The following is a 27,592-nucleotide window of genomic DNA, read 5'->3' on the forward strand; positions in this document are numbered from 1 at the left end:
AGATCAAAGACCTCTGAAAAGGTCAGAAAATATCCTAGGTTCATTCATTCTCTCATCACTCTCTTTGACCATGCTGGTGTCTTCTCACATGCTAATTACATTCTCAATAGTGCCACAAAACCCTGCTGACAAAGTTGCCCCACTCAAGACTAAGGGCAAGGTGACTAAAATAAAGCTCCAACCTTATTCCTTCTCATTGCTCCAGATATACCATCCTTGTATAGTCCCATCCAACCCATCCCTTCCCCCTGCCCCATCCTCTTTGTTCCACCAAACACATCACATCCTTCCACCCTGTTCTTCGTGCTTCAAAAAAACCTTCAAACTGTATCAAACTCAGTGCCCTCACAAGTCACTTGATTCAAAGAAGGCAGATTTCTGCAGAACTGTAAGCCTAAATAAGAATTCTGTTTGAGGTTTTCTGAATTCTGGAGAAAAATACAGCTCCCTTTCCTCCTGGTCTAATTCCACCTCAAACAGATGCCCCACAGAATGACTATTCCCAGAACTGCCCTCTTCAGAGTTTGTCCCATTTTTCTCTATGGCACCTGATGTTACATGCTAACAGGAACTGCAAACTGGTTAACTATAAACTACATATAAACTATATAAACCAGGCAGTAATAACCTGCTCTCACATGAACTTCTTCCTAAACAGACTCTTCCAAAAGCAACCTACCTTTTCTTTTTATAGCATGGGGGCATTTGGGGCCCAGAAATTCAAACTAAGAAAAAAAGAGGAAGAAAAAGGAAGATCCAGAGTAAAAACAACATGGAAGTGTTTGTGGTTGGAAAGAATACACTGAGGTCCACCTAAAACAAAGAATTCATTCCTGAAACTGAATTATACCAAAGAACTGCAAGTCCTGGCTGAACAACAAATAAATACACAAGCAGACTCTTCTTTTCTTCTATGCCTTTACCTTCTCTAATTAAGTAATATTACAAGTATTCACCTTCTAATGCTTAGAAGTCAGGATGAAAACGTGGGACAAAGAAGCCAGCGTGAAATCTTTTATTTTCTAGCTATATTACAAAAGCACCATCAGCACAAGCCACATTTACTGCGTAACATTTCACCAGTGAGTATAAACAAGAGGGAGACTTCCCTGAAGAGACAGAAATGCAGAGTGCTATGACTAACTTCCAACAGACCTTATGGAGGAGTCAAATATCCTCCAAATGCATGATATCATCTACGCTTGTGCCTGGCATTGGACCTCAACACTCAGATGAAAACATTCTAACAAGGCCCCATATAATCACGCTCCATCTTTTAAACCAAAGATATTTCCAAAGGACAAAGCTTAACTGTGATGCTTTGCCACTCAACTCCATCTGACATGTCAGGGAAAAAAAAAAAATCTGTCAAGACCACTAAAAGACACATCTGTTTGCTGAATATATTCCATATCAGATTACCAAACACAAAGACGTGAGCACTGTCAAACAGAAGGCGCTCACCTATTCCCAAAGCCACGTGGCTGCTTTCCCTGCCGAATTTCCATGACATTTCCTGGTTCACCTCAGCCGTCCCAGGGAGCACCACTGCGGCACAGCAAATGCCATGAATCGCAAGAAGACATCTGATATCTGTGATATCACACGCTGGGATCCTGCCAGAGAACCACAAGATGCCAAAAGGATTTCACAGAGGAAAGGCAGAATTATAAAAGACTAGCTGAAGGTCCACTGTCAAACTGGATTTCAATACTTCTTTCTTCAAACACCCTTGTGTCCCAGGGTTTCCAGGAGCTGTAGTAATTGCTAAAACTGGAACTACCCAAATAAAACAAAAGAGTGTCTTTCAGCTTGTTAAGAGTGTGCTTTTTGACAGCACTCGAGTCAGCGCCCCAGCCTCTTGGGCTGTGTATTTTATACTAAATGGTATACATCAAGTATATGCTTCTCCATACTATGAGTTTTCTATCCACACTTTCAGAACAGGAAACCAGAATTCCAAAACCATAAGATCTGACAGCAGTGATGAGAAAAGAATACTTTAAACATTATTTTTAAATAGCTGAATACATTAAATACAGTAAATCTAGAAATACATGTAAAGCACATACCAAATGGTCCTTTTAGCCTGAAACAAAAGGAGAAACAAATACATGGCTGCTTTTAATTTCTGCTCAGCCATTTACCCTTAGGAGACCGTTTTCAGGCAAGTCCAATGAACGGTCACATTAAGAAACTGTACATGATGCAACTACTTCCTACTGGCATATTATGTAAATGACAATAGTACCACCCCCTGTGTCCTCCCCTCCAAAAAAAAACCAAAAAAAAAGCTCCCGAAGAACATTCTGCAAAAACTCTGCTGGAGTTTCTGCTCAGGAGTGAATAATGTAGGAAATAAAATAAGAAAAAATAAAAAGGCAACGAACAAAATATGTAAGTCAACTGAATACACAGTCTGACAAAATAATTATACAAAATTAAATACTATTCCTACCAAAAAAAACCAGTACTTTGACCTAAAGGCATCTATATTTAATGCTGGCAGAATATTACGTTTTACTTTGCATAGAACAGACAAAACAAAAGAAGAGCCATAAAACACTTTACAAAGATAACCTGTGAGGCAAGGAACTAAAAACTACAGATACTCAGACTCCAAATATAGTCTCAAAAGAAATGCAATTTACAACAAAGTAGTAAAGGATGCATAACCAAACCCCTTAAAAACAAATGTACAGTAGTCATCAATGAAGTTACTGTATGACACTTAGATGCAGCTGATCACACAGCACTGAGAAAAAAAGTCTATCTTGCCTCCTTCTTCTATCTTAAGAGGTGATGGTTAGAATACTTGCACCCAGTAGTTATTTTCTGTAGCAAGTCTATTTCATTGTGCAGGAGCATCAAACACCGTACACGACCATCACCATGATGTACACACAACACAAAGACCCCTGCATGTAACCTCCAGCTTGGGAGCTGTGTGTACTTCAATACCCAGCATTGTACAGAGTCACTGAGAACCTTTACATGTCTGCCCAGTTGTTTCAGTTTTGCTATAGGAGTACGAACCCACTACTGCTTTATTTCTTTGCATGAAAAAGCCCCAAACCGTTCTCATACTGATCTTCAGTCCTTTGAACAGCTCTATGCCAAATAACACTATTCTAAGAAAAAAAACCAATGAAGTTAAACAAAAATCTAAACTAACTAAGGAACGTTTTTCAATTATGTAAGGATCCAGTTAGTGTTAACTAATGATTCACTGGTGAGCTTGTATGTTTAGTATCCAGAATTAGGCACAAGACTGAAGGAGTTTTTCAGGAAAATACAAAACATTACACAAATTAACCGATTTGTATTTTAAAAGCATAGGTTGTTACATTGGGTGGGGTTTTTTTAATCAACCTGCTACAAAGTAAGGCCACTGGAAAAAGGGGTAGCCAACCTCTCATACTGCCCAAATAAAAAAAGAAATAAGACTTTTTTTTCCTTACAGTTGTACCAAGTTTGTTAAAGCCAGCCAGTTACATAACACTTACTTTGACTTATGACCTATTTGCTCACTGCTCATACAAAAATCATCGTATATTATGGTCTGGCCATCCATTATGCACTAGAAATATAGTTTATTTTTTTAAGTGTTTTTATTTTTCTCTCTTAGTTCAGAACTACAGTTTAAAACAGTGGGAGGAGCACCTAAAATTAACACTATAAAGGTATGCTTGGAAAGCATGCAAAATTAAAATGGCACGCTCTTCAAAAACAGCGTGCACAGAATACTTCAAAATATTAAAAGAAAAATTAACCCTTATCTCCATTTTCCATCTCTCCAGTATTTACATCAAGAAGTGACAAAAAAAAAAAAAAAAGGAAAACACAATAGTTGTGCTATAGCTAACCACATAAAGTCCTATTTTTTGAAGAATATCTGCGGGCACACGTGTGTAGGTGTACCCAGGGCAGCGCTGACCGGATGCCTGGCTGCGCCCGGGTCAGAGCGGGCTGGGCTTTTGTGGTTCTTTCTCCCCCACCCACCACCCTCCTTTTCCTTATTTTTATTTTGTAAACGGCCGCGGATTATCCAGCGAGCGTGTAACTTGAACCTCTACACCCACGTCTGGACGCGGGTCCGGGTTTTTTTTTGACCAAACGGCGTCGAATTCGCCGTGCCGAGTGTCAGCGGCGCCCAGTCCCCACGCCAAGTTTGCCGCCCGGTCCCGGCGGGTCCCCCCGTCCCCGGGGAGCCCCTTCCCGCTGTCACCGCCTGCCCTCGATACAAAGAAGTTCAGCGCCAGCCGTACTCACCCCCGGCGAACTGGCTCGGCGCGACATCGCCCAGCGCCGCGGAACCGCTCGCAAATCCCCTCTGGAAAATGGAGGGGCTGGCACCGGTGCGATCCGGAGGGAAGAGAAGTTATTTACATGCCAGGGCCCGAGCCCAGCGCGGAGCGGAGACGGCGATGCTCAGCACTGCCCGCGGTCTGCCATGTTCGTGCCGCTCGCTCGGCGCTCCCCCGGCCGCTGCCCCGGGGCCTCGGGCGGCTCTACAGGGCCCCCCCCATGGCGGCGCCGCCGGGGAGCGATGCGCCACAGCCCCGATCGCCGCGGAACTTCGGCTCCGGGATCCTCCCCGAACCAGGCTGGGGCCGCCGGCGGAGGAGGGCGGAGGGGGAGGGGAGCGGGGGGAAGGGGAGGGGAGAGGAAAAAAAAAAAAAAAAAAAAAAAAAAAAAAGATGAGGAAGAAAAAAAAAAAAAAAAAAAAAGAGCCGAGGGAGAGAAAGTAGATCCGACGCAGCCGGGCGCCGCCAATGTGCGGACCGGAGCGCTGCGGCAGGAGCGGGGCCGCCCGCGCTCGGGAGGCGGAGCGGCGGCGGCCGGAGGCGCAGCGCCCCCGCCGGAGGCTCCCCCGGGCCGGCCCCCGACCCGCGCCCCCGCAGGGGCCCGCACGGCCCGGCGGGCGAGCCCGGGACCCGAGCGCGGCAGCGCCCGGCCGCTCCCCCTGCCCGGGAGCACCCTCCCAGCGCGGCGGGCGGCAGCGCTCCCGCTCCCTTCCCCCCACGCCCGCACTTTTCCATTTAACAAAGCGGCGCAAGCAAAAGTTAGGTTTCCATAGACGCCAGCCGCTTTCCTGGCGGCCCCTCTTCGGCTGCTGGGGCTGCTCTGAGAAAACCAGAGTTTCACCCGTGAAAGATTAACGCGGGACTCCGGGGATCGCCGTGTTTTTTGTTTGTTTTTCTCCTTTTTCCACAGAATGACAGAACCCTTTGGGCTGGAGATCAGCTACTTCAAGCCCCGACCAAGGCAGGGTTACCTGGAGCAGGTGACACAGGAACGCCTCCAGGTGGGTTTGGAATGTCTCCAGCAAAGGGAGACTTCAGGACCTCCCTGGGCAGCTCTTCCAGCTCTCTGCCGCTCTCAACATAAAGTTCTTCCTCATGTTGAGGTGAAACTTCTTGGTGTTTAGTTTTGTCGTTTAAGTTAGTGTTTTATGTTTTAGTTTTCTTTTTTTCTTTCTGTTTCTGCCCCTCCCCCAACATTTTCCAGGCTGCTCTACACTTCTCCAAAACAATCTGGAATGGACAAGCTACGAAAGCAAAGCTTGACAAATGTCCATCTACAAATGGCTCTTTCCTAATCCTCCAAATGCTCCCTGCCAATTTTATTCTCCTACAGAGAGAAAAACAAATCAAGAAAACATTACGCAAGTGTCACTTCACTTGCATTGATAGATACTTGCACACCAATGGGTCCTGCCAATTTGAGCAGTACTGCAACTACGTTTGTTCAACTTCCCTTCATGCAAAAAACCCTTATGCAGCTGTTGTGTAACGCTTTGCTTCTGTCCACCTCAAGTTTTCTTAAAATTTGTTTAAGTATCTGCAAGACAGGTTGACACATTGACAACAATAATCTGACTTGTCTGCCAAACAAAGTAAAACCATGCGTCACCTCTATTTTCTCACTCATCTCAATATTTTTTTCTTATTAAATTCTCTTCTGTCACACCGAGCTGCAGCTGGACATAGTTAATCTTGGGCACCATCTGTTGTGGACAAGCAAGTTCAGTATTGCCTTATGAGTACTGGTTAGAGAAATTCTCAATAAATGCACCTAGGAACTGAAAGATACCATTTCACCTCTAAGACTGAACAAAACAAACCCAAATTCCCACACTGATTCACAGAGCAAGATCTGCCCTGGTAGAGGGAGTGGACCAAAGCTACCTCTCCTTCCATTTTCAACTGGAACATGTTCTAGGTGCCCAGCCTACAAGAAAGTTTTTATCAAACCCATTCTGCAGAGATGAGGATAAAGTTTTTAAAAAGAAAGCACTCACATGAAAAAATCTCCAGGTGTTTACTCTGAAACAAGTAACTATTGTATAAGAGCCATTGTGCCATGTTACTACAGGTATGGACACATCAATATATTTGGCTACAAGGTGCTATCAAGCTCTGGCTTATCAGCACATCTCTGTAACCACACGTATTAGCACACTCAGTCTGCTGCAATGAGAAGGTTAAATATGCTATTCTAAATCTTAGCTGAGATGGTGAATGTCAGGGGTTTATTTTGCAGTAAGGGTTGGTTGCCTTGGTCCAACCAACAAGTGGTGAATTGCAAAGCCCCTACTGAGATATTAATCACTTTGCCTATTCCCTTTCACACTCACAGTCCTTCAGGTTCAGCCAGGACAAGTCCCTGTTGGACATCCACCTCTGCTGAGTTTGAACAGTTTTCTAACCAGACAGAAGGTGTGTGTTTTCCAAACTGTATTAAATAAATGGAGTGTTTAGGGTTTGTAGGTTAAGCAAGGTTGGAGCACCAAGTTTCCTGTGTATCATGTATCCCGTAACTCCCTGTTTTGATGAACTTCCACTACAGACCTGGTGTGGTACCATTCCAGGTCATACCCCTGCAGCATGACTGACCCTCCATCAATTCACGAGGTTGTTGTGCTGCTGTACCTTAAACCTTCAGGGTTTATTAACATATTTTCACATTACACTGTTAAAAACTTAAGGTTTTAACCTAGAAGGTAATGGGTCATCTGACAATTTTAAGTACGCTAGCACAAACAACCTGGAATTTAATAACAACTGGTTAAAATAATAACAATAAATTAATCTCAGTATTTTTCCCTGTTTATGTGACCCAAAATCCAAGCTAACAGGTATATGAAGCCGTATTAGCTGGCCTTGTTCTTCCCCTTCTTTGGGATGCATTTTCTCTCACATCAAAGGGTGATATTTAGCTCTTTTAAAGTAAGAGCACATTAATTGCCATAAAAATCTTAGCAAGGAAAAAGTGTAATTTTACTACAGCACAGTCAGATGTGGTCCAACACCAGTCACGTTGACTGATTACTACTTCTCCACACAAACTGCCCATACATTGCATTCAGTAGGATTATACATTCAGCAGCAGTTCCAATAGAAGTTGATCCCACCCCACACCTCTTCTTCCCAGCCTCGGAACTGTTCCCATTCAGCTGAATGTTGGATTATGAACCAGAGACATGGACTAAACCTGCTACAGGGCAACCCAGCAAGAAGCAGCAGGGCTGGACACTGAGAAAAGGCAAAGCAATTGTGTCTGCAGCAGTTCCCTGCCCTAATTCACACATCTCCACAAACGTGTGTCACCATAATGGCAAGGCAGGAAATGTTTATGCCATTGCTTCTGCCAAGAAAATGTACATGGGAAAAATGGGACCAGTCATCTCTCCTCAGACTTTTTTTTTTTAATAAGCAACAGAAGTGATAGATTTAATGATTAAGATAAAAACTTATGTCTATACATATGGCGGACTGTTTTCTTCCAAGCTCAAATTGATTAACTCAAGGATGCCACCCTTAAGTTAATCAAGACACATTGAGCAAAGCACACCCTATCTGTTTGTGTTAGGCCCTATTTACATTCCTAACTTTGAGTGAATGTTTCTTCACAGCAAGCAAGAGAAATTCAGAAATAGACAAGTCACCAATTCCAATATACTCCTATCAAAATTTCAGATGGAACACATACAAATAAAGAGACATGGGCTTGTCAACTGAAGTATTACTTGGTTACTCTAACTAGGTCTTATATCTGATCTGTTACTTCAGTGATTTTAAAATGTAAAGACACATATTAAGAAGCTCAAAAAAGTGTTTGTCTTTCTTAAAGATTTTCCTTAACTCCTGCCGACTTGCTATTTTCAAAATATTCAATAGGTTTCTAAAAATATTATAGTTGTAACAACTTGAGATTAAGTGCTACGTACTGAGCTACAAAAGGACAACAGCAGAAAATGAAATGCAAATATTTCTCCTTAGTCTGACAATTTACTGAAATGTAAAGGCATTTTACCTTCTAGCATCCCTTTATGCTTCCATGCTACACAGCAACTCAAACCACCCTCTTCTGTGAATAATTTCTCTGTAAATCCCAATTTCCATGCCAAAGGATTAAACAGAAGACAAATGACTCATTTTTTTTTACTGCGTTTCAAGGGGTTTGGAAGTTCTTAGTTTCTAACCTGTACTACAACATTCTCTAGAGATAGACTCAATTTCTAAAAGTAAAAAATAAAATTTATAAAAAAAGGAAAAAAGGCTCCAAACAGTTCCAAACAGTCTATTTCCTCTCCCCTGCTCTCTCTTCTTGTGAGCACGAACCAGATCATATCTAGACCCAAAGAAAGGTTGGCAACATGTTACACAGCCAAGAAACATGTTTTGTGTTATTAACTGCATACCCACATTAACATTTTGTGATAAATTTGATTTAAAGCCACTACATTTAAGGTGTCATATCTAGCAAGTGTGCTTTTAGAAACAGAATTTGAACAGCAGGGCAAGTCATGTAATTAAAATAGCTTTCTATAAAGAAAGAATCACATTCTCTCTCTTCTCATGGTTTTGACTGGCAAGGTTTGGCAGATACAGCTTCCAACCCCCCTGCCATGGGCAGGGATGCATTCCATAGACCAGGTTGCTCCAAGCCCCATCCAGCCTGGCCAGGAACGCTTCCAGGGATGGAGTAGCCACAGTTTGTCTGGTCAAACTGTTCCAGTGCCTCACCCCCCACAAAGCAAAGAATTTGTTCCTAACATCTAATCTAAACCTTCCTTCTGACAGTTTGAAGCCATACCCCCTTGTCCCATCACCAGAGTCCCTGATGAAAATTTTCTTTATGACCAAAAAAACCCCAAAAAACAAAAGAGATTGGCAAATAAATACAGAGAGAACTAAAAATCAATATAGATGAAAGGACCACAAGTTTGAAAGAAGATGCAAGATGAGAAGAGGCAGAAAACAGAAATACCTAAACACTCCCAGGCCATCAGAAAATGACTCATTGCTAGTGACATGTATTGTTAGCTGCTAGCACAGGCAGGACAAAACTCTTTTCAACACTGCATGATGGAAATCCAATGAGAATATAAATTCTGACATATTTGCTTTAACATAATCAAAATAGCCCTACCCTTTTCTAGCTGATAAACTTTTAAATGTGCATTTTAAAAAGAAAATCCAGAATGCCAGGTGACACCATTTCTGAAAAAAACAATCCCAGTGTGGTAAGGAAGTAATAATTTATTTCGTATATGTGGAATCACACAGATGAATAGATAAAGCCAGTATCAGGTGACAAAGGAAATAAGAAACATAGACGATGAAACAAAGAGATTGAGTAAACTATTTTCTTTCCATAAACAATACAGGAAAATACCATCGAGGAAATAAAAAATTACACATCATTCACTGTATAAAAGCAATGGCTACAACATAAATAATGGACATCACCATCAGAAGGGATGCTCATGTAATAGGATCACACAGTCAGTCAGGTTGAAAAAGACCTCAAAGGTCAGCCAGTCCAACCTCCTGCTCAAAGCAGGTCAGAGTCAATTCCCAAAGTTGTTTTAAAATATTTTGAAGTTCAATTCGTTGTTTACATAGCTCTGTAATTACACACAGTGCTGAAATCCAATGGGGGGGGGGGGGGGGGCGGGGGGGGAACGACTCTATTTGATGCCAAGCACAGACAACAGAGACCAGGCCTTAAAGGTGATATTCAGACCACCTAAATCACATCTAAACACCTTTGTTTAGTATTTCCTATCAGACTGCCCCTGCTCAGACCCCAGTCTATCTGAATTGCATTTCAGAGATAACTACTTCATTCTTCCGACTAAGCACAAAGACCTAGGCAGCAGTTAAAGACACTTCCTCCTTTCATTAGTTAGCTCCTTTAGAATAGTAAAATAAACAATTATTCAAGTTTTGAAAGAAAACAATTCAGACAGAAACTAGACCATCACAATGCTCCTAAAAAAGAAACCTAGGTGGCATGACTACAGGAGCTAGAATGCAGTCTCTGCCCTGTCCCCAAGGCCCATTACTAATAGCTGTTATGGAATATGCTCCCACACCAGATGACGCGGTCACATCCATGTAGATGTAAATTCCCCAGGTTCAGTTCAGGCTACACACACTGGGGGACCAAAAGAAAAAACAGAAATATTTAACAACTTGATTGAACAACATTTATAGTCTTTAGATAAAAGCCAGTTAAAAAATGTCTATCACAATACTTTTCCAAAGTCTACCCACTTAAGGAAAACAGTGCATCTAAGAAGATATGGAATAGCTGAAAGCCCAAGCTTCAACTCAACAAGTTTAGACATGTCCAAGACAATTATAACTTCACTTCTTCTAACTGTAAGCATGTTAACTAAGTATAGACAAGAAACTCTCATTGGTCTAAAAAAGCCTTTAAAATAACATAGTTAAGCTAACAATGTAAAAACTGGTTATTTTTTGTCTATCAAGACACTCCAAAGCAAGTAAAATTAAAAGAGACACATGAACTGAAAAAAATAAAAAAAGTAAACCTAAAATATTCTTAAACAAATATTTATTTACGTTATCAGTAATTTAAAACCCCCATTGACAGCATCTGGTTAACAAGCCTTGAGATCAAGATTTTCTGCTTGTCCATAAAGTAGGTTCACAATCAACAGTACTTTCTCTGTTCTGCTCTACCAATGTATCCTTGTCTGAGAAGACCACATAGAGAGCACATGGAACGTAAGTTTACCAAGCTTTTATGTTTATTCTTTACCAACTAATACATTTGCAATGAATGTATTTCCAAGCTGTTCACAGCATACCACAAAACAAAGAATAGTCTCCCATTCCATTAAAGAATAAGACAACAGCATAGCCAGACATGAGCTAGCCCTTAGTGCTACATGAAAATAGCTCAGAGATTATTTCTTTAAATAATTTTGCTTACAGATCATTTATTTCTTGAGTTACCCTCCCATTTCTGGGCTCAGCTCCCTCCTAAAGGGTTTCTGGAAGACGCAGGCAGAAATATAAATCAGAATTCCTGCTTAATGTGTTTTTCACTTACCTTTGTATAAATCTCTACCAGGATGTCTGATGCAAGATTAATTACTGAAAACATGAACCAGGGAACATTGTATGTGAGAAGCCTGAAGTGGCACTGAAAGCCTGCATTTCCCAGAGCCTCATGGCTTGTACATCCCATCTCCTCTGCTCCCTCTAGAGCAATTCTGCTGTGAGCTGTTCCTCCTAAAGTTGCATCCCTATGGGTTAGAGAAAATTAACTGTGGCACACTGCTTGCCCAGGAGGCTGGAAGTGAAACTGATGAGAATTCTATCAGTTTGATTGAATTCCTCCTTAAAAGAGCCCAAACAACAAAACAAATCCAGTTATGGTTATACCAGTACATTAAACGCAGTTGGTGATGCTGGCCTTGAGGCTGACGAGCACAGGACAGCTTTCATCCATGCTATCTAATTCCCAAACTCCCACACAAAGCAGCCACACACAAACTATGCTGGGAACAGTATGTGGACCACATGAAACCTTGGGCCAGCCTTGAGAACTGTTTGGCAGAGTGGTCAGAACTGGATGAGCAACCACTGGAACTGTGTGACAGCGGGGACAGCACTGGAAACAACAGAGTCCAGCAACTCCAAACATTCCCTGCTGGGTTTTTCACAACCACAGACAAGGAGCAGAGTGCTTCATGTGCCAGGACACTATTGCTGGCTACAGCCGTGTCCCTCATCCACACAAAACACAAGCCACAAATTAGCCCCACTTAGAAATGGAAAAAATTAAGGAAACAGAAATGTTCAGTTCTTTTTATTTCAAAATTCCCTTTTCCAAGCTTTTCCTCACAACAAAAAGCATCTGGCCCATTGCTAAGTTCTAGTCTCATGCAGTTCAGTGGGCCACGGTAAGAAAAAAAAATAGTCATTTGCTTTCATTACAAGGAAAAAAAACAGAGAAGGAAAAAAACTGGAGGTGAAACAAACACATAAGCAAGAGAGAATGGGAACTAGGGAAAAAGGAACTGGAAGGCTGGGAGAGCAAAATCTGAGGAAGCTGCTGAGTCTTTGGAATCAGCTAACAGAAGTTTTCAGAGCACGTATCTCAGAGGGTAAGAGAAGGCCTTCATCATCCATACGTCTAATAGAAAACCAAAATATCAGAACAAACAGCCCAACATGTTTGTGAAAACGTTGAGGACAACTGTTTCACAAAGTTGAGGGTGCCAGAAGAGCAGTTACTTCACACTTCACTCTATTAGGGCAGGCTCCATTTTAAACATCTCAATGTGTACAGTGATTTGGCTGGAAGTGGTAACGAGAAGCACTCGCTGTGCCAAGGAAGGGGGAAAGCGAGAGCGGTAGAGAGAGGAGAGCAAATTTTTATCTTCAATTAACTGAAAGAAAAAAAAGCAAATTTCAACAAACTCTTTGAACTTGTTGCTAGAATCTCTTGAGACTACAATTTAAAGGAGGACTGGCAGTTATTGTACTGGAATGTGCAAAATGGCAAAGTATTCCAAAGCAGGGGAGAGATAGGAAATGTATTTGAACAATACAGGCTACATCAAAAGCAGCCAGTAATAAGGGACTGAAACTAGAAAGAATCATATTAGGAATGGAAACAAGGGCATTTTAATGAATATAAAGGAACAGCATACTGTCAGGGATAAAAATCAGAAGAGATAAAGCACAGCATGCAGTATTACCACTGTGCAGTATAAAAGGCAAACAAAGTTTCAGAAATATTTTAGAAGTAAGAAGGAAAATACAAAAGTCTGTACAAACGGTGTTCATAAAGAACAAATGGGTAACAAAACAGACTCAAATGCCATTTTCTGTATTTTAGCCTTCATCAAACAGATTTATCGTAGCTAATACTAGAAACTGATTTTGTTGCTAGACTAAATAATCAGAGAAATTCAAGTCAGCGGGACTGGAAGAATTTCACACCATGCTTAAGAAACGGAGAGAAATAATCTCTAAACTATGAGAAATCATCTTCCCTAATACAGTCCTGGTAAAACTATCCTAAGAGAGGCTGGCAACAATGACCTACAGCACTCAGAGGGGCTTTATTTGCAAATCTTTTCAATACATATGGATGAACATTGCAAGAAAGTCCCTTCCTCCAGGACCTGCATGAGGACATTGACACACAGGAGAGTTCTATACAATACATGGCTGAGGAAGGGGCTACAAATATTTCTGAAGACAAGATCTTAACAAAAATCATTCTGATAAATTGAGAAGTGGCTCATATCAACCAAGTGAAACTTTAAATAAAGACTAGCAATCTTCCAAAGGAAAAATCAGTTAAATCAATATTATGGGCTAAAGAGGTTAAGCTTGCTCAGTGCAGAACAAAGGAGACAATCACCTGATAAATAAAAGTTCTGTATAAAAATTGTTCTTCATTTCAGCTGTGGAGTCTTAGCTGTGAGTAATACAAGAAAATACTGGCTTCATCAGCAGTAAAGAATATTTATTTTATACTGTACAAAATTAGTTACTGAAACCAACTGCCTAGAGATAAAGGGGAAGTGCATTCACTAAATACTTCAAAAACAAGTCAGAGACCCATTTGTCAGTAATGGAAAAGATACACAACACACAGAAGGATGCACAAGATCACCCTGAAGTCTTTTTTGGCCATACAGTTCCCTTTATCTCTGCTGATACAGGAAAACTAAATATTCCTTTTATTTAAAATATTTCATTGTGCTCTGAACTTCACACATAGGGAAAAAGAACCCTGAATAATTCACATTCTGGGTTTATGAAATGGCATACTAATAAATCTCCCAAATTTTAAGACAGAATTACTCCTCTCTTTATTAATAACGATATGGAGCCATCCTATCCTGTTCTCTTGAGCCTTAAGAACACAGCAGACAGTCTTCAATGCCAGACAGATAGAAGGATAAGACACCATTTTTGGAACACCCACGTTCCACGAACACTGGGATGCTCTAGAAGTCATTCTGGATTAGCCATAGCTCCCAGACAGTACTCAAATCACAAAAAGACACCTCAGATGTCAGTAGATGTTTAATGGCAGAGAGTGGACATTTGGACCACTTCTTCACTACCGAAAATCCCTTTTATGTTGCTGTTCCATAAAAGTGACTCAACTGCACATGCTCCAAGGAAAATAAATATATAATAGGCAAAGTAAAAAACTGGCAATTTTTCCTAAAGCTGATTTTTTTTTTCCTGAGAGCCTAATTAAAACTGGTTTTGGCAATACTTTATTTACATTCAGTAATAACGCAGTAGAAGAGAAAAAGTCCTCTTTTTCCTTCCCCCTACTCAATGACAAAAGTCTGGGTAGAAACATCCTAGTTTGATAGTGCTTCCAGCAGTTTCTTCAAGAAAAGCAATTAGAATGTTGATAAATACAGCACTGAAAATTAGTAATTATAAATTTATATGGGAATGGCTGGTAATAGGATTGGGCACACATATGATTCAGCAAAAATACCTCCCCCAAAAAAATACAAAAGGCAAAAGTATTCTGAAAGAAGCAAAAGATCATTTCACTTTATTATAATGCCTATATATTGATATACTTGTAGGAAGGAGCTTCCAGGATACCAGAAATCATTGTTAATATAAAATATTTTACTTACATTTTTATTTGAGGGTGCTTTAAATACTCTATTTAAGAATGATTCCCAGCATCAAAGTGAGAACTGAAATTCCTTATTTAATCAATGTCAATGTCTGGGGCAAGGAAGATGATAACAACTCCTCCATCTATATGCTGTGAAGAACCCTTCAACATCACTATTTCTTTTTAAACCAATGAACCAGCCTTATTTGACCATAGGCTGTAAAAATCTCCATCTCCTGAATTTACTCCTGTATTGAAAAGCTCGATGGAGTCGAAAATCCCTCAAATTTCAGACAGCCAAGGCTGAGAGCGCTGCAGGCTGGCAGTGCTGCCAAGAGCCACAGCTCTGCCTCCCACCAGCAGCCTGGCCCTTGCTCTGGCCTCCTCCTCCCTCGTGCTATCACAAACATGTTTCTTTGCCAGGTTAGTTCTACCCCAGCTCAGTTTCCCAGTGCAGCTCACCACCAGTGCCTGAGTCAGCACAGGGGAGAGAACAAACAGCTGGTAGCAGAGGGAGGGCAGCACTACTGCTCCTTTTTGTTGCCAGAACCAGCTTAAGATTTATGGTGTTTGGGGGAAAATAACCACCTGATGCACTCCATACACTCACAGCCTATGTTTCTTGAAGTAATAAATGCTCTACGTTTTAAGGGTTTTCCTACTTTATCTTACTTGCTTTCAAAAGCACTATTGCTGTTAGAACTTACTCAGTGTAATTCTTGAAACAAGTGCCCAAACTTATTTTGACTAGCATGAACAGCACTGCCTAGTGCCATCCTTCCAGTGGGGGGAAAAAAAGGCAGAGCAAAAAATGCAGAATTCAGTGTAAGTTATCGACAGTACAAGTTACAAACAAAAAGTAGTAAAAACTTGTTCCTCTGTATTTACCCAAACTGTATGAACCATGCAGATTTTATGAACTGGTGATCAAATGCATTAAACATAGAAAGGAGCAAAGCTTTCAGTATTTCCTGGAATTCTCAGTCACCTAATTATTTAGCAATTAATAACATTTTAGTGTACTTATGACAGCATTTCTTGAAAAGGTAATTTCACAGCATTAGTGTATAACAGCACTGTATAAGAGAGTGATTATTAGTGGTGTATAAGGAAATTCTGTTTTCCCTGGTGATACATAACCCTGCTACCCCTCCAATATTGCTGTGGTACAGGAGTTAAAAAACAATTCCAGCCTGTGAAAGGCAGAGTTCACCTATTCTCAGCAAGCCAACTGCCTTGGAAAACCATCTCTCAGCTGAAATGATGACAAAGAATAGTAATGTCCATTTCCAATAACTTATCTTACAAAAGAACAATGACGAGAAGTTAGTAGGAGTTAACATGCTAACAAGTAAAAAAAAAATCCACAAGCAAAGCCAAGAAAATGGAACTGTTTTATTGTTTTAAGCTGGGAAAAGTCTCCTGTGTCACTGCACACAGGATAAAGAGTCTGTTATGTAGACAGCTCAGTGTAGCAACCAAGAGACTGGGCAAGACACACCTTGTGGCCAATATGTTGAGATTTCAGACAGCCATCACACTTAATCTGTCCCTCTTGGAGGTCCTCTCATGACAAGTGCTACAGAAGTTCAATGGATCATTAAACACAAACACAGAGAAACTAACAGCTGAACTGTCAAAAAAAAAAAAAAAGTCTCTAAGAGTCCTTCACAGCAAATGCAGGCTGTTTCAAGTTGGGGAAACTGCATCTATTTCCAGCATTTAGCTTAACTTCAGTCACCCTTAAGATACAAGTGAAGACTCTATATGAATCCATATTTTAACAACTTTGTGGCAAAAGAATTCAATAAACCCTATCCATCTTGCACAAGTACTTATCAAGAACTGAAAACCTGAAGATTAATACAGGTATCATTCACCTCCTGAGCACTGTGAGCCAGACTCCTATGCAAAAAATACATTAAAACAGTTGGGGAATTGCTTGGTAATTCAAATACAGTGGAGGAAGTCACAGAACACGGGCTGCTGAAGAAAATGGCACAAAGCACAGCCCTGTTCTGCAAAGAGCCAACTTCAATCCTCACACCTCATCTCCTCCTCATTCCCTGTTCCACTATGTGCTTGCTGGCTTTTGGCCAAACAGTTTGATACACGTGGCTTGTACAGCCCAGTGTTTGTTTTAATATATTAACCCTTTGCTGTGCAATAGTTGTACGAAGCTTGTCCATCAGAAGAGCTCAGTCTTGCCAGGTAGTGATGACGTTCCCTGACTGCAATCTTGTATTTAGGAACATTTTTATCCTACAATGCAACATACATCTTACATTTGCAAATGTTAAATTTTGAATTGAGAAAAGGGCAGGCAAGTAAAGACACAAGTATCACACAGAAGGTACGTGATGAACCAAAGAAACACAGCTGAGCTATAAAGCTCCATCCAACACGTTGAGGTTCTTTAATCACAGTAGGTATCTTTAAATATTGGCCTACCCTAATGCAAATGCAACTAAACTGATGATAAAAATTCTCAAATAATCATTTCCTGGCAAAAACACTTGTGCTTAAGGGTACTCAAAACTATCTGCATATGTGAAATCAATGGCCTTTGAAAACCTACTGCAACTTACATTGGCTAAAGTAATGAAAAATTACTATGGAAATTAAAACATGGGTAATTAAAAAAGACACACAAAATGTTCTCCACAATTTTGAAAGCATCATTATATGCTGCTTTAAACTAAACAAATTTGCAAAAATAACTTGTAACATACATCAAGATCTGATGGATGCTGAAAATAAAATTTAAAGTGATCTTAGACACTGATCTACAAACGGTCACAACCAACAAGACTTCTGCTACTAAATTTTGCTGAGAAGCTGCATGTGTGCTGCTTTTAACCTGCAGAGATTAAGAAAGGTCTGCTACTTAAAATTGATTACAGGAATATTTACTGCACCTGTACAATACTATTTGATACATTTTCATGAACAACCAGCTGTTCATACAATGACAGTATAGTTAATACAGAACTCTTCCTCCACAACTTTTTTCTGCCTATATTCCTATCCTTCAGGTCCCTACCCTGGAATCTGAGGTATAATCCAAGCAAGAGTTAAGATCCCAAGATTTCAGGCCATACAGTGAGGTGGCACCTAATTATTTCCATTTTTCCTGTACAATCCTAGCAAGAGGATTGTCACCATGCATCTGAAAACTTCTTTCTTCACTATCGTGTCCTAGCTTTAAGTAGTAACTTCATTATCTTTTTTCAACTTTTGTAAATTCAGTCTTTCTACCTTTTAAGGTAGAAAGGTGATATTAAAACATATTTTCTTCGTTCACTGCTTGGATTACAGTTCTCTATTCTTCCTGATGCCCCAATGCATGAACAACTTCCTTGCTCTTAATTTCAAGGCTCTGCACGGCCAGCTCTTTCTCCACCTCTTAAATCCAAATTGCTGCTCTGTACAGATACGTTTTGACAAAGGGGTAAGGAAGAAAACAGGAGTGTTGGCCTGACAGTTCAGGCAGGAAACCAGCTATCTGTGAAAATCCTCAGGGTGACAATGCTACCCTGCTTTAAATATATCCTCCAAGCTGGATGCATGTGAATCACTCCCCGATGCTGAGATAGCCAGGCTACTTGAACTTCTCCATGTTCTCTTCCTCACAGCATTCTCACAGCTCCCTTGTGCTTTCCCAATACATTTCTTACATTTACATACTGCCTTATCTTTACATTTAAATTAAGAAATTGTTTATGCAGGAACAACCTTTACTTATGCATTTGTACTGCACGTAGTGTAATGGTGCCCTAGCCTCTAGGCACAATTACAATATAAATAATAAAAATTAACTGTTCACCTAAGATTAACTCTCCTGACAGTGCTACAAGAAGCCACATCCTACAAAAAATGATAAAAGGCTGTTCTAGCACCACATTCCACCACCTGTACCTCTCTCCAGGTACTGACGACACTGATTCCCAGCTCCTCACCTACAGGAGGCCTCCACTGTTCCCTGTATTTATCTGTGTCCACAGAACCCCTGAAATTTTTCCTGATAACCAGATAAAAAGCAGAATGAGATGTGAGCAAGCACTGTCCCACTGAAGAACCCTTAACATAAGCCTACTTCTGGAAAAAGTTGAGAATCCCTGGCATCTCACAGGAGCAGGCAGTTTTCCATCTGTATGCTAAGACTTATCAAATTTGCTTAAAAACATGGCCTTCAAAGAAGGTAAAGTACCAACCCAAAGCACTCTCCAATATGGCACTGCTGTTTAATGGTGGTATCCATAACTAAGGAATTATTCTATTCTGGCTTTGCCAGTTTAATGCAGGGCTCTTCGTTTTATCATTACTTAGACTGCACTTAGACTGAACATTCAGTGGAACATTTCCTATAATGGGATAAAGCAGTTGAACAATTTGACTGGCTAATAGTGATTTAGACATGTGATTACAGTACAGAAAATGGTCTGACATATGCTCTTTTATCTGGTTTACATGAGGCACATTAATCCAACTGGAAAGCACGGAAGTAAAAAGGAAGACTTTTTTATAAAATCCTAGTTTCAAAAGCATTTATGACTTATGCCATAATGTCTTTACCAAAAGTACAGGATTTTCAGAAAGATGCAGCAGGACAGGGAGCACTATGTCAGCCAGGAACAATCAGAGTGTGAACAAAGAGTACTGATTCATTTTCATTTTTGTCTCAGCTAATTTAATTTCCTGCTTTCACACAAACACTTATAGTCATGTAAGCATAAGCTCGTATTTTACAGGAATATTTTATTTCTTCCTAAACCTAGGAAACAACATTCCCATGACACAAAAAACCTAACTGAAGGCAAGGAATTACCTGTTTAACATACACTTTTCCTCAAGAGTGCATACACAACCTCAAACTGGCCAAACAAGATGTCAATTTTCACTCATAACACTACTTAGGCTTTTTGTGCAGACTGTACATTTCAGTTGCATTTTCAGTTTTCTTCAGAAAAATTTATTTTAAAATAAAACATTCAAAGGTTTCCTATGTAAGGTTGGATTCTGTAAGTAAAAATTAAACTAAAGTGTGCAAAACTAAGCATAAAGGATATGAACCCAAGAACTTCAGCACGTGTACGTTTGTCAACTACTTTCAACAACCACTATATTGAAAATTCTGTTAGGAAAATACACGAGATAATGAAAAGAGTGAGCTGTAAACAACACACCTTCCCCAAAACCTGAGGTGACACAAAAATCTTTGCAGGCAAACAAACTTCCATCAATGACAACAACAAAAAAAATAACGTATCCCAAACTAATGATAGCTCTGTGCTGGGATACTTATATATTTGTAAAAATAAATGCATATAAAAGACGCGTGGTCTTTGCATGTGTTTAGGTCCAGCCCAGCAGAATCCCTTATCATGTTGAGGACTTGCACTGTGACCTTATGGTCGGGCTTGACCTTAAAGGTCTTTCCCAACCGAAATGACTCCGGCACGGAAATTGGCAGTGATGTTTGGGGTGGGCGTTTAGGGAAGCGCCAGGACAAACACGGCAGCGTCGAACAGCGCGTCCCCTCAAAACAAAGGGAACAACCTCTGAACCCCGAGGCTCGGACAGACCTCACAGCGCAGGAGCCGTTTTGGTCACCTCCTGACGTTCCTTCAACAAACGTGCCGCCCAGCTTTGCCCTATTACCGCTGCCATCAGCTATGCCATGGCAAGCTCCATCCTACTCAAAAATAACCCGGGGGGAGCGCGGCCAGCGCGGCAGCGCCGCTTCCCGGGAAGCGCCCGCCGGGGCCTCTTCCCGAGCGCAGCCCGGCCGCGAACCCCGGGCACCCGCAGGGCAGCGCGGCCACCCCCGCTCCCTCCGCGAGGCTCCCTCCGCGAGGCTCCCTCAGCTCGGCCCGGCCCGGCGGGATCCCCGCCCGGGGCCGCGGGGACCCCCGGGGAGCGCCCGGCGGGGCGGGGGGGTGAGCGCTGGGGCGGGCGAGCGCCCGCGCCCCGGCGGGGAGAGGCAGAGGCGAAGGGAGAGCTGCCGGCGCCTGGGAACGGGCTCTCCCCCGCCATCCTCCGCCCCCTCCCTCCGTGTGTTTGTTGTGCTCCGGCACCGTCCCGGCGGCGCGTCCCTCCGTGCGGCGGCCGCTGACAGCTCCCCCCGCGCTGCCGAGAAACTCCTGCCTCAACTCTGCCTGTGCCCGGGGCTGCGGGGGTGTCCTCCCCACCACCCGCCGGGAACCGTGTTTTCCTTCCCAAAAAGAGGAGGGGAAGGGAGGGTGGAGGGGGGTGCATAGCAAGGGAAAGCGACGAGGAACTACCGTCAGCGCACAGGGAGTACCCGAGCGACGCTGAGGGCAGCCGAGCGTCCTGGAAGGGAACGGACCCAAAAAGAAGGGGGAAGGTGCAAAGGCAAGGGAAAAATGAGGCAGAGTGTGCAGGGGGAAGAGCTAAAGAGAAACTCCTAAGAAGGAGGAGAAGAAAGGAATAGGGATGGTGAAAGAAGAGTGGAAAACGGAGAGCAGGCGGAGGAAGACAAAGGTGAAAAAGGAGGAGGAGGAGGAGGAGGGGAAAGTGCAAAGGGGAGAGGAGGAGAAGAAAGAAGGGCCCTTCTCAAAATGGCATTAGGCAGAGGGAGGGGGCGACGAGCAGCGAGTCTCCACTGACAGCTCTGCCTGCGCCTGGCCGCCTGCCCCGGCCCCTCTCTGCCTCGCACACACAAACGCTGAACTTACTTCTTTCTGGCTCTCTGGAAAGGGGAAGCGCCATCTTTGCGAGGCCGGCCCCTAGGTCTTTTGTCTGTGGCTGCTGCTGCTGCTGCTGTGGGGGGAGCTCCAGGCTCGGGGGGCTGCTGCTGCTGCTGCTGAGGCGGCTCCACCACCGCCACCACCAGACTCTTGTCCTCCGTTGACATCCTAGTCAGCAGGACGAGAGAGACACATGGATGATGATGATGAGGATGAAGATGAGGATGGTGATGGGGATCCCGATGCTCCTCCTGCTCCCGCGGCTCCTCTCCTCCTCACCTCCGCCTCCTCCACCTCCGCCTCGCATCGCTGGCCTCAGCCGCCGCCGACCAGCACAGGTAGCAGGGGGAGCAGCATGGGGAGAGCAGGAGGAGGAGGGAAAGGGGGGGGGGGGGGGGGGGTGGCGAAGAGAAAGCGCAGAGGACGGAAGGAAGGGTCTCACACACAATAACACCCTCCCCGGGCTCGGCGGGGTCTGTCGGGGCTGGGGGAGGTGAAGAGAGCGAGCGAGAGAGACGCGGCTGGTCCCGCCGCTGGGCGCCCCCGCTTAGAGGCCCCGGGCGCTGGCGGCGGCTCCGGCTGCTGCGCTGCCCGGCTGCGGCGGCCGCCGCTTCATTGTACCCTGGCCCTGCGCCCTCCCCCCGCGCAGAGCCCCCGGGGGCGGAGGAGGAGCGGGCGGCGGCGGCGGAGGCGGCGGGGGCCGAGGCCGAGCGGAGGAAGTTTTGACAGCTCCAGCTGTTGTGTGTGTCGAGGGGCTGAGTCCGGCCGGGCTCCTCGTCCCCTTCCCAGCCGGGCCGGGAGCAGGAAGTTTAACTTTGGGGAAAGAAGGAGGAGGAAGGGTGAAAAAGGGGGAGGAGGAAGGGGGGGAGGAGGAGGCGGCGCCCTGCCCCCTCCCCGCGGGGTGGAGAAGGGATCCCGGCGCTGCCCTGGTGTGTAACCCCCCCCTCCCCGACTCCCTTCCCCCCCCGCCAGTGCGACACATAGACACAGCGACCGCCCGCCCTCCTCCTCCTCCCCTGCCGCGGCCCCACACTGCGCCTGCCCCGCCCGCCCACCGCCCGTCCCCCGGCGCAGACACCCATCCGCCGCCTCGCCGACCTCACGGGCTGGGCTGGGGCCACGCCGGGCTGCGGGGAAACCGCGGAGCGGGGCCCGGACGGGACGCGGCGCCGCGGGGTGCTCCGCGCACCGCACCCCGCACCGCGCCCCGGCGCGCTCTCCCCCGCCCTCTCCCCGCGCTTGTTATTTATTTTTACTTATTTTCCCGTGGAAAAAGAAAAAAAAAAAAAATCCCCTTCTGGGTGCGAGCGGCCGCTCCCCGCACACGGGCTGCGCTCCGCCGGACGCGGCTCCGGGGGCAGCGCTCGGTGCCCGCCCCGTCGGCGGTCGCTCTCCCGGAGCGCCGTGGATCCCCCGGGGAGGCGGCGGGAGCTCTCCCCCTTCCCCCCGCCGCGCGTCTGCGGCTTGGGGCGGTGGAGGTGGGGGGAGCCGCGAGCGCCCCTGGGGATGGGAGGGAGGAGGGAGGGAGCAGAGTTCAGCGCTGTGTGCGAGGGAGACAAAGTCTGGGGAGCGTGGCCGCTTTCCAGCAGCTCCGGCTGGAACAGCTGCGGGCGCTCGGGGTGGGGGGGGCTCCGCGGGCAGGGGCCCGCCTGGCTGGCTGCCTGCCCACCCGGCTGCGGGGCGGGGTTAAGCCTCATTACACGGGATTTAACGTGTCCCGGAGGCCAGCGGGGACTCGGGCTCCGAGGGGAGGCGGGGGAGCTCCGCGGCCTTGCAACCCGACAAAAGTCCGGCCACGGGGCGAGGAAGCGGCCGCGCCCCCAGACTTTCCTCCTGGGCGCTGCCCCGACGCGCTCCGCTGCTCGCGGCGGGAGCGGCTCCAGCGGAGCGCGGGGCCCCCGCGCCGGGCACCGCCCCAAGGGCACCCCTGATCCGCCCCCGCAGGGCCCCAGCCCGGCCGTCCCTCCCTCCCTCCTCCCTTCCTTCCCTCCTCCCTCCCGGGGCCGGAGCGGCGGGTTCGGGGCGCGGGTGCTGAATCACGGAGCGGAGCGCGAGGACAGGAGAGCGGCGCGGTGACTGGTGCTCGGCGGGCGGGTTCGGGACCTTCGCCGGACTTGCAGACGTGGTGGGGAGCGATAGCCCCAAGGGTACGGGTGAACGCATTCCGAGAGCCCCGCACGGAGCGTGTTTCCAGTGGCTTTTAGGTTTCTGTTTGAGTCCCGGTTGATAAAATGGCATGGGGTATCTATCACACTGGTACAAAGAGGAAAGGAGGGGCTGGTGTTAGTCGCTATTTTTTTTTTTTTTTGGTAAGTAAAAATATACACAAAGCAATTCAGACCTTTTCCTTCACTGCTTTTCCTTTGCCAGTTTTTCACTTGCCAGCGTCAGAATATAAAATTTAATGCTATGCTGTGGTAAATATGACTTTTGCTGGCCTGTCTTCTTCAGAGCCATTTCATGATATAAAACCTTTGTTGATTCCTTTTCTAGGTTTGTGAGTAATTAAATTAGACTTCTGTGACATTTTCACATAATGTATGAAACACATTAGAAAGTAACATAATTGTCTCCACTTACATAGGTATAAAATTAAATAGAGCCATCCCTATTGTTCAGCCATGCAAGAACAGCTGGATTGTTGGTATGGCTTTCTTGGCCCTGTCACTGAAACTGTATTTATTTATGCCAAATAAAGAAATACGTCCTGAGTTAAATGTTTGTGTTGCAAAGTCTGCAAACGACAGCATGGGTATACTGCTCATACAGTTTCATATATGAGATCTTAACATGTTTACACGTAGTAAACATGACAGAAAAAAATGCCTTTGAATTCTGTTAACTCAGGCAAGTTAGCATAATTTAACTGAAAACATTTAATGCCATACAGGCCCAGGCTTGGGTGGAGTAGAGAGAAAAAGGGCAAGGGAGAGGGAAGGAAAAGGCCACCGCCTCTGCACAGTGGGATTGCTGGTGTGGCATTTGCTGGAGTTGCCAGGTTGCCATCTGGTCTACTAAAAAAAAGGCCATCTCCAGAAACACTGGCTGTGCGTGAGCGGACACAGTGCACATGCGCCACGGCTTGGGTGAGCCTCGGATGTGTCAGAACCACTCTGCGTGTGCAAATTGATTGGAGCTGCGACACGTGAGCACACCGTGGGCTCACATCAACTCCTTGGGCTGCGGGGAATCGCTGCCACATCCCGCAGCGAAATCACTGGGTGCGCTTGTCCGTGCGTTGTTCATCCAGCCCCCCATGGAAATGTTTTTTAATGCCTTTAGATCACCTATGAGTGGTTGAGCTTTGGGATGTGTGTCTTGTACAAAAATGTGTAATTCAAATTTTTTTTCTCTTTTTGTTAATGTATGGATTAGATGTATACGTATCTAACATGATATAAAATGGGAGTGGAGGTAGGTCTAAATCAGTGTGGTCTAGCACAGGAGCGAATTAGGGACTTAGCCTATGAGTTCTGCTGCTGTGCCTTATCTCCTTACGTGTCCAAACACAGCTGGGCAGGTCTGTGCTGTGAACGGCTGCAGCCACTGCTGTGGCAATCAAAGGTGTGAAGAACTGTGTAGGACTGAGAGACTCGTGAGCAGGAACCTGAAGCGGAGATGGAATTGTAGGAAACTGTATTTGCTGGCATTATCTGTCACTCGGAAAAGGCACAGGGATGAGCTGGGAAACGTGTCACCACACATAAATCCAGTGTGGGAGTGCTTTGTTGATTCAGGATATTTGAACAGTTCTGTCAGGAAAATTTTTACGTTTATACTTTGGCCACACTAACCACCTATTATAAATTATCACTGTCTGGAAAACACACATTTTTGCAGCAAATATGTAATATTGAATAAACAGGTCATCTGCTTTATTGAATGTTAAGAGATCCTCTAGTTCATTGTAAACTAACTCAGGTGAGCTGACACACCTGCTTTTTTTTAAACTAAAGGGGCAGGTAGCATTGAAACTTTTAAGTAGAATTTTACATTTTAGCCTTCCTTAGAATAAACATTTCTGTCATTTTGGAATTGTTTCTGAAATTTAAGTGAAATCCTTGCAGTTCTGATTAAACAAGTCATGCCAGCGGTTTTAACTTCAAAACATCCTAAATTGTCCCAATGTGCTTAATAACAAATATTTTCATAATAGAAAAATGTTGAAGACAGGATGTTGTCTTAAATCAGCTAGTTAAGGAAAATGATCCTATTACAATTAAAGGAAAATGACAACTGGAATGTAAATATAATTTTGCCTTTATAGAACTAAAGTGGTGTATGGAACATAATAAAAAAAATTATTCTGGATTCTATCAGGAATGGGATCCAGATACTTTTTGTTTTTTGACATTAATTCAGAATTCTGCCATTTTAATGATCATTTGTCACTCTACATAAACCAAATAAAAGTTTAATTTTTGTTCTCTTCACACTTGTGTTTCCATTGCAGAAAAGTCCAAGTTGTCACAAAGGCTGTGTTTAAGCTACATCACCAACATGCTAACATTTCAAATGTTCAGTATATTGAACCACTTTGTCTTACCCTGTGCTAAATTGATAATTGACTGTATTCAACATCTGCTTACTTTAAGTGTGCTGCTCTGAGAGCTGTGAACACTCCATATGGTTCTTCTTGTAGCAAACTTCAGGATGAAGGTGCAGGGGCAGCTGAATGCAGCAACCACATCAGCTGCCTGTGATATTTGTTTTACCTCTGCATTTAAATTCACCCAAGTAGTTCAGAAATAGCCAAGTAACTAGATTTTATTAAGTAATAAAAAAACCCAATCCCAGGACAATTTAAAAGGGTTCTAGACAAAGCCTAAATCAAGTGACAAAATACAGATTACATCATACAAATACATGACTTCTTGTTAATTTGTACTAAACTTGGCTGGACTACAAAAAAATGTTAGCATATGCTAATTGTCGTATGTTAACCAGTGTGTTGTGGAAGCCTGGTTTTAAACTTGAAATGTTTGTTTCTTCTTTTCATCAGTTTTGCTTACTTGTCATCTCGTGGATCTGCCTTACTTCAGACAACAGCACAGCCTGGGTAGTGGGTATGACACACACACCCTCCCTTGAGCAGGGAGGGCTTTCCCAGCAGTTTGGGGAGATGCTTTTTGCTGCTGTGGTGGGGGAAAAGCCTCGCTTCTCTGAGCAGCATCCCCAGACAGCTGGAGAATTCCAGTTACCATGGGCTCTGGAGCAGTGCACAAAGCCTGGAGGTCCAGTTTGCCTAGAATCCATCTAACTGCTCTCTTTGGAGGCATTCACAGTCCGTGAGGAAAACACATTTCATTGTAGTTTGTGCTTTCTCACTTGCTCCCCTCTGTGAAATATCCTGACTTCTGCTGGACAACAGCTGCCCCCCACATGAACGGATACAGAGTTTGTAGGAACATGGAGCTAACACAGGCCAGGCTCCCTATCCATCCCTGCCTTCTCCCCATCCATCCCTGTTCTCCACCCCTGCCTGCTCCCCATCCTTCCCTGCCTTCTCCCCATCCATCCCTGCTCTCCATCCCTGCCTGCTCTCCATCCATCCCTGCCTTCTCCCCATGCATCCCTGCTCTCCATCCCTGCCTGCTCTCCATCCATCCCTGCCTTCTCCCCATGCATCCCTGCTCTCTATCCCTGCCTGCTCTCCATCCCTGCCTGCTCTCCATCCATCCCTGCCTGCTCCCCATCCCTGCTCCCCATCCTGCCTGCTCCCCATCCCTGCTCCCCATCCCTGCCTTCTCCCCATCCCTGCCTTCTCCCCATCCCTGCCTTCTCCCCATCCCTGCTCCCCATCCTGCCTGCTCCCCCTGACCAGTTCAGCGTGTGCTGAAGGCAGCAGGGCCCACCTGTGATGGATGTGCTGCCTCACACCTTCACACCTCAGCCTCACCAAACCCTAAGGCCTTTTCATCATATTAAGCTCCTTTGACTGGGCT

At 44.5% G+C, this 27,592-nt stretch overlaps 2 protein-coding genes across 14 annotated transcripts in view; both read right to left on the reverse strand.

Annotated features, from left to right (window-relative positions):
- KMT2C (lysine methyltransferase 2C) overlaps positions 1–22,039 on the reverse strand; it is a 190,672-nt gene extending 168,633 nt beyond the window's left edge. For 11 of the 13 annotated variants that reach the window (XM_062506292.1, XM_062506335.1, XM_062506325.1 and 8 more), the window contains exons 1-2: positions 21,927–22,039; positions 21,636–21,815 (exon numbers count right to left, since the gene is read on the reverse strand). In XM_062506292.1, coding sequence (XP_062362276.1) covers positions 21,636–21,814 — 179 coding nt within the window. In that variant the 5' untranslated portion in view covers position 21,815; positions 21,927–22,039. Of the gene's footprint in view, positions 1–1,464; positions 1,524–4,272; positions 4,619–21,635; positions 21,816–21,926 lie in introns of those variants that run through there. The other 2 variants (XM_062506317.1, XM_062506301.1) reach the window with 2 other exon arrangements.
- A 155-nt stretch (positions 22,040–22,194) lies between these two features.
- On the reverse strand, positions 22,195–23,344 carry LOC134051519 (WAS/WASL-interacting protein family member 3-like). The gene is made up of 2 exons (XM_062505317.1): positions 22,972–23,344; positions 22,195–22,460 (listed from the first exon to the last, which is right to left on the reverse strand). The coding sequence occupies exons 1-2, from the start codon at positions 23,342–23,344 to the stop codon at positions 22,195–22,197; spliced, it is 639 nt and encodes a 212-aa protein (XP_062361301.1).
- Between the last annotated feature and the right edge of the window lie 4,248 nt (positions 23,345–27,592).

The sequence above is a fragment of the Cinclus cinclus genome, chromosome 1 (assembly GCF_963662255.1).
Source record: "Cinclus cinclus chromosome 1, bCinCin1.1, whole genome shotgun sequence".
NCBI lineage: Eukaryota > Metazoa > Chordata > Aves > Passeriformes > Cinclidae > Cinclus > Cinclus cinclus.

What these genes read in the sequence shown, in the direction of transcription:
- LOC134051519 (XM_062505317.1), bottom strand. Translation starts at nt 23,344, where the DNA reads ATGAGGCTTAACCCCGCCCCGCAGCCGGGTGGGCAGGCAGCCAGCCAG. An exon ending in TCCGGCGGAGCGCAGCCCGT is followed by an intron (nt 22,461 to 22,971) that starts GTGCGGGGAGCG and finishes CTTTCCCCAAAG; the next exon opens with TTAAACTTCCTGCTCCCGGC.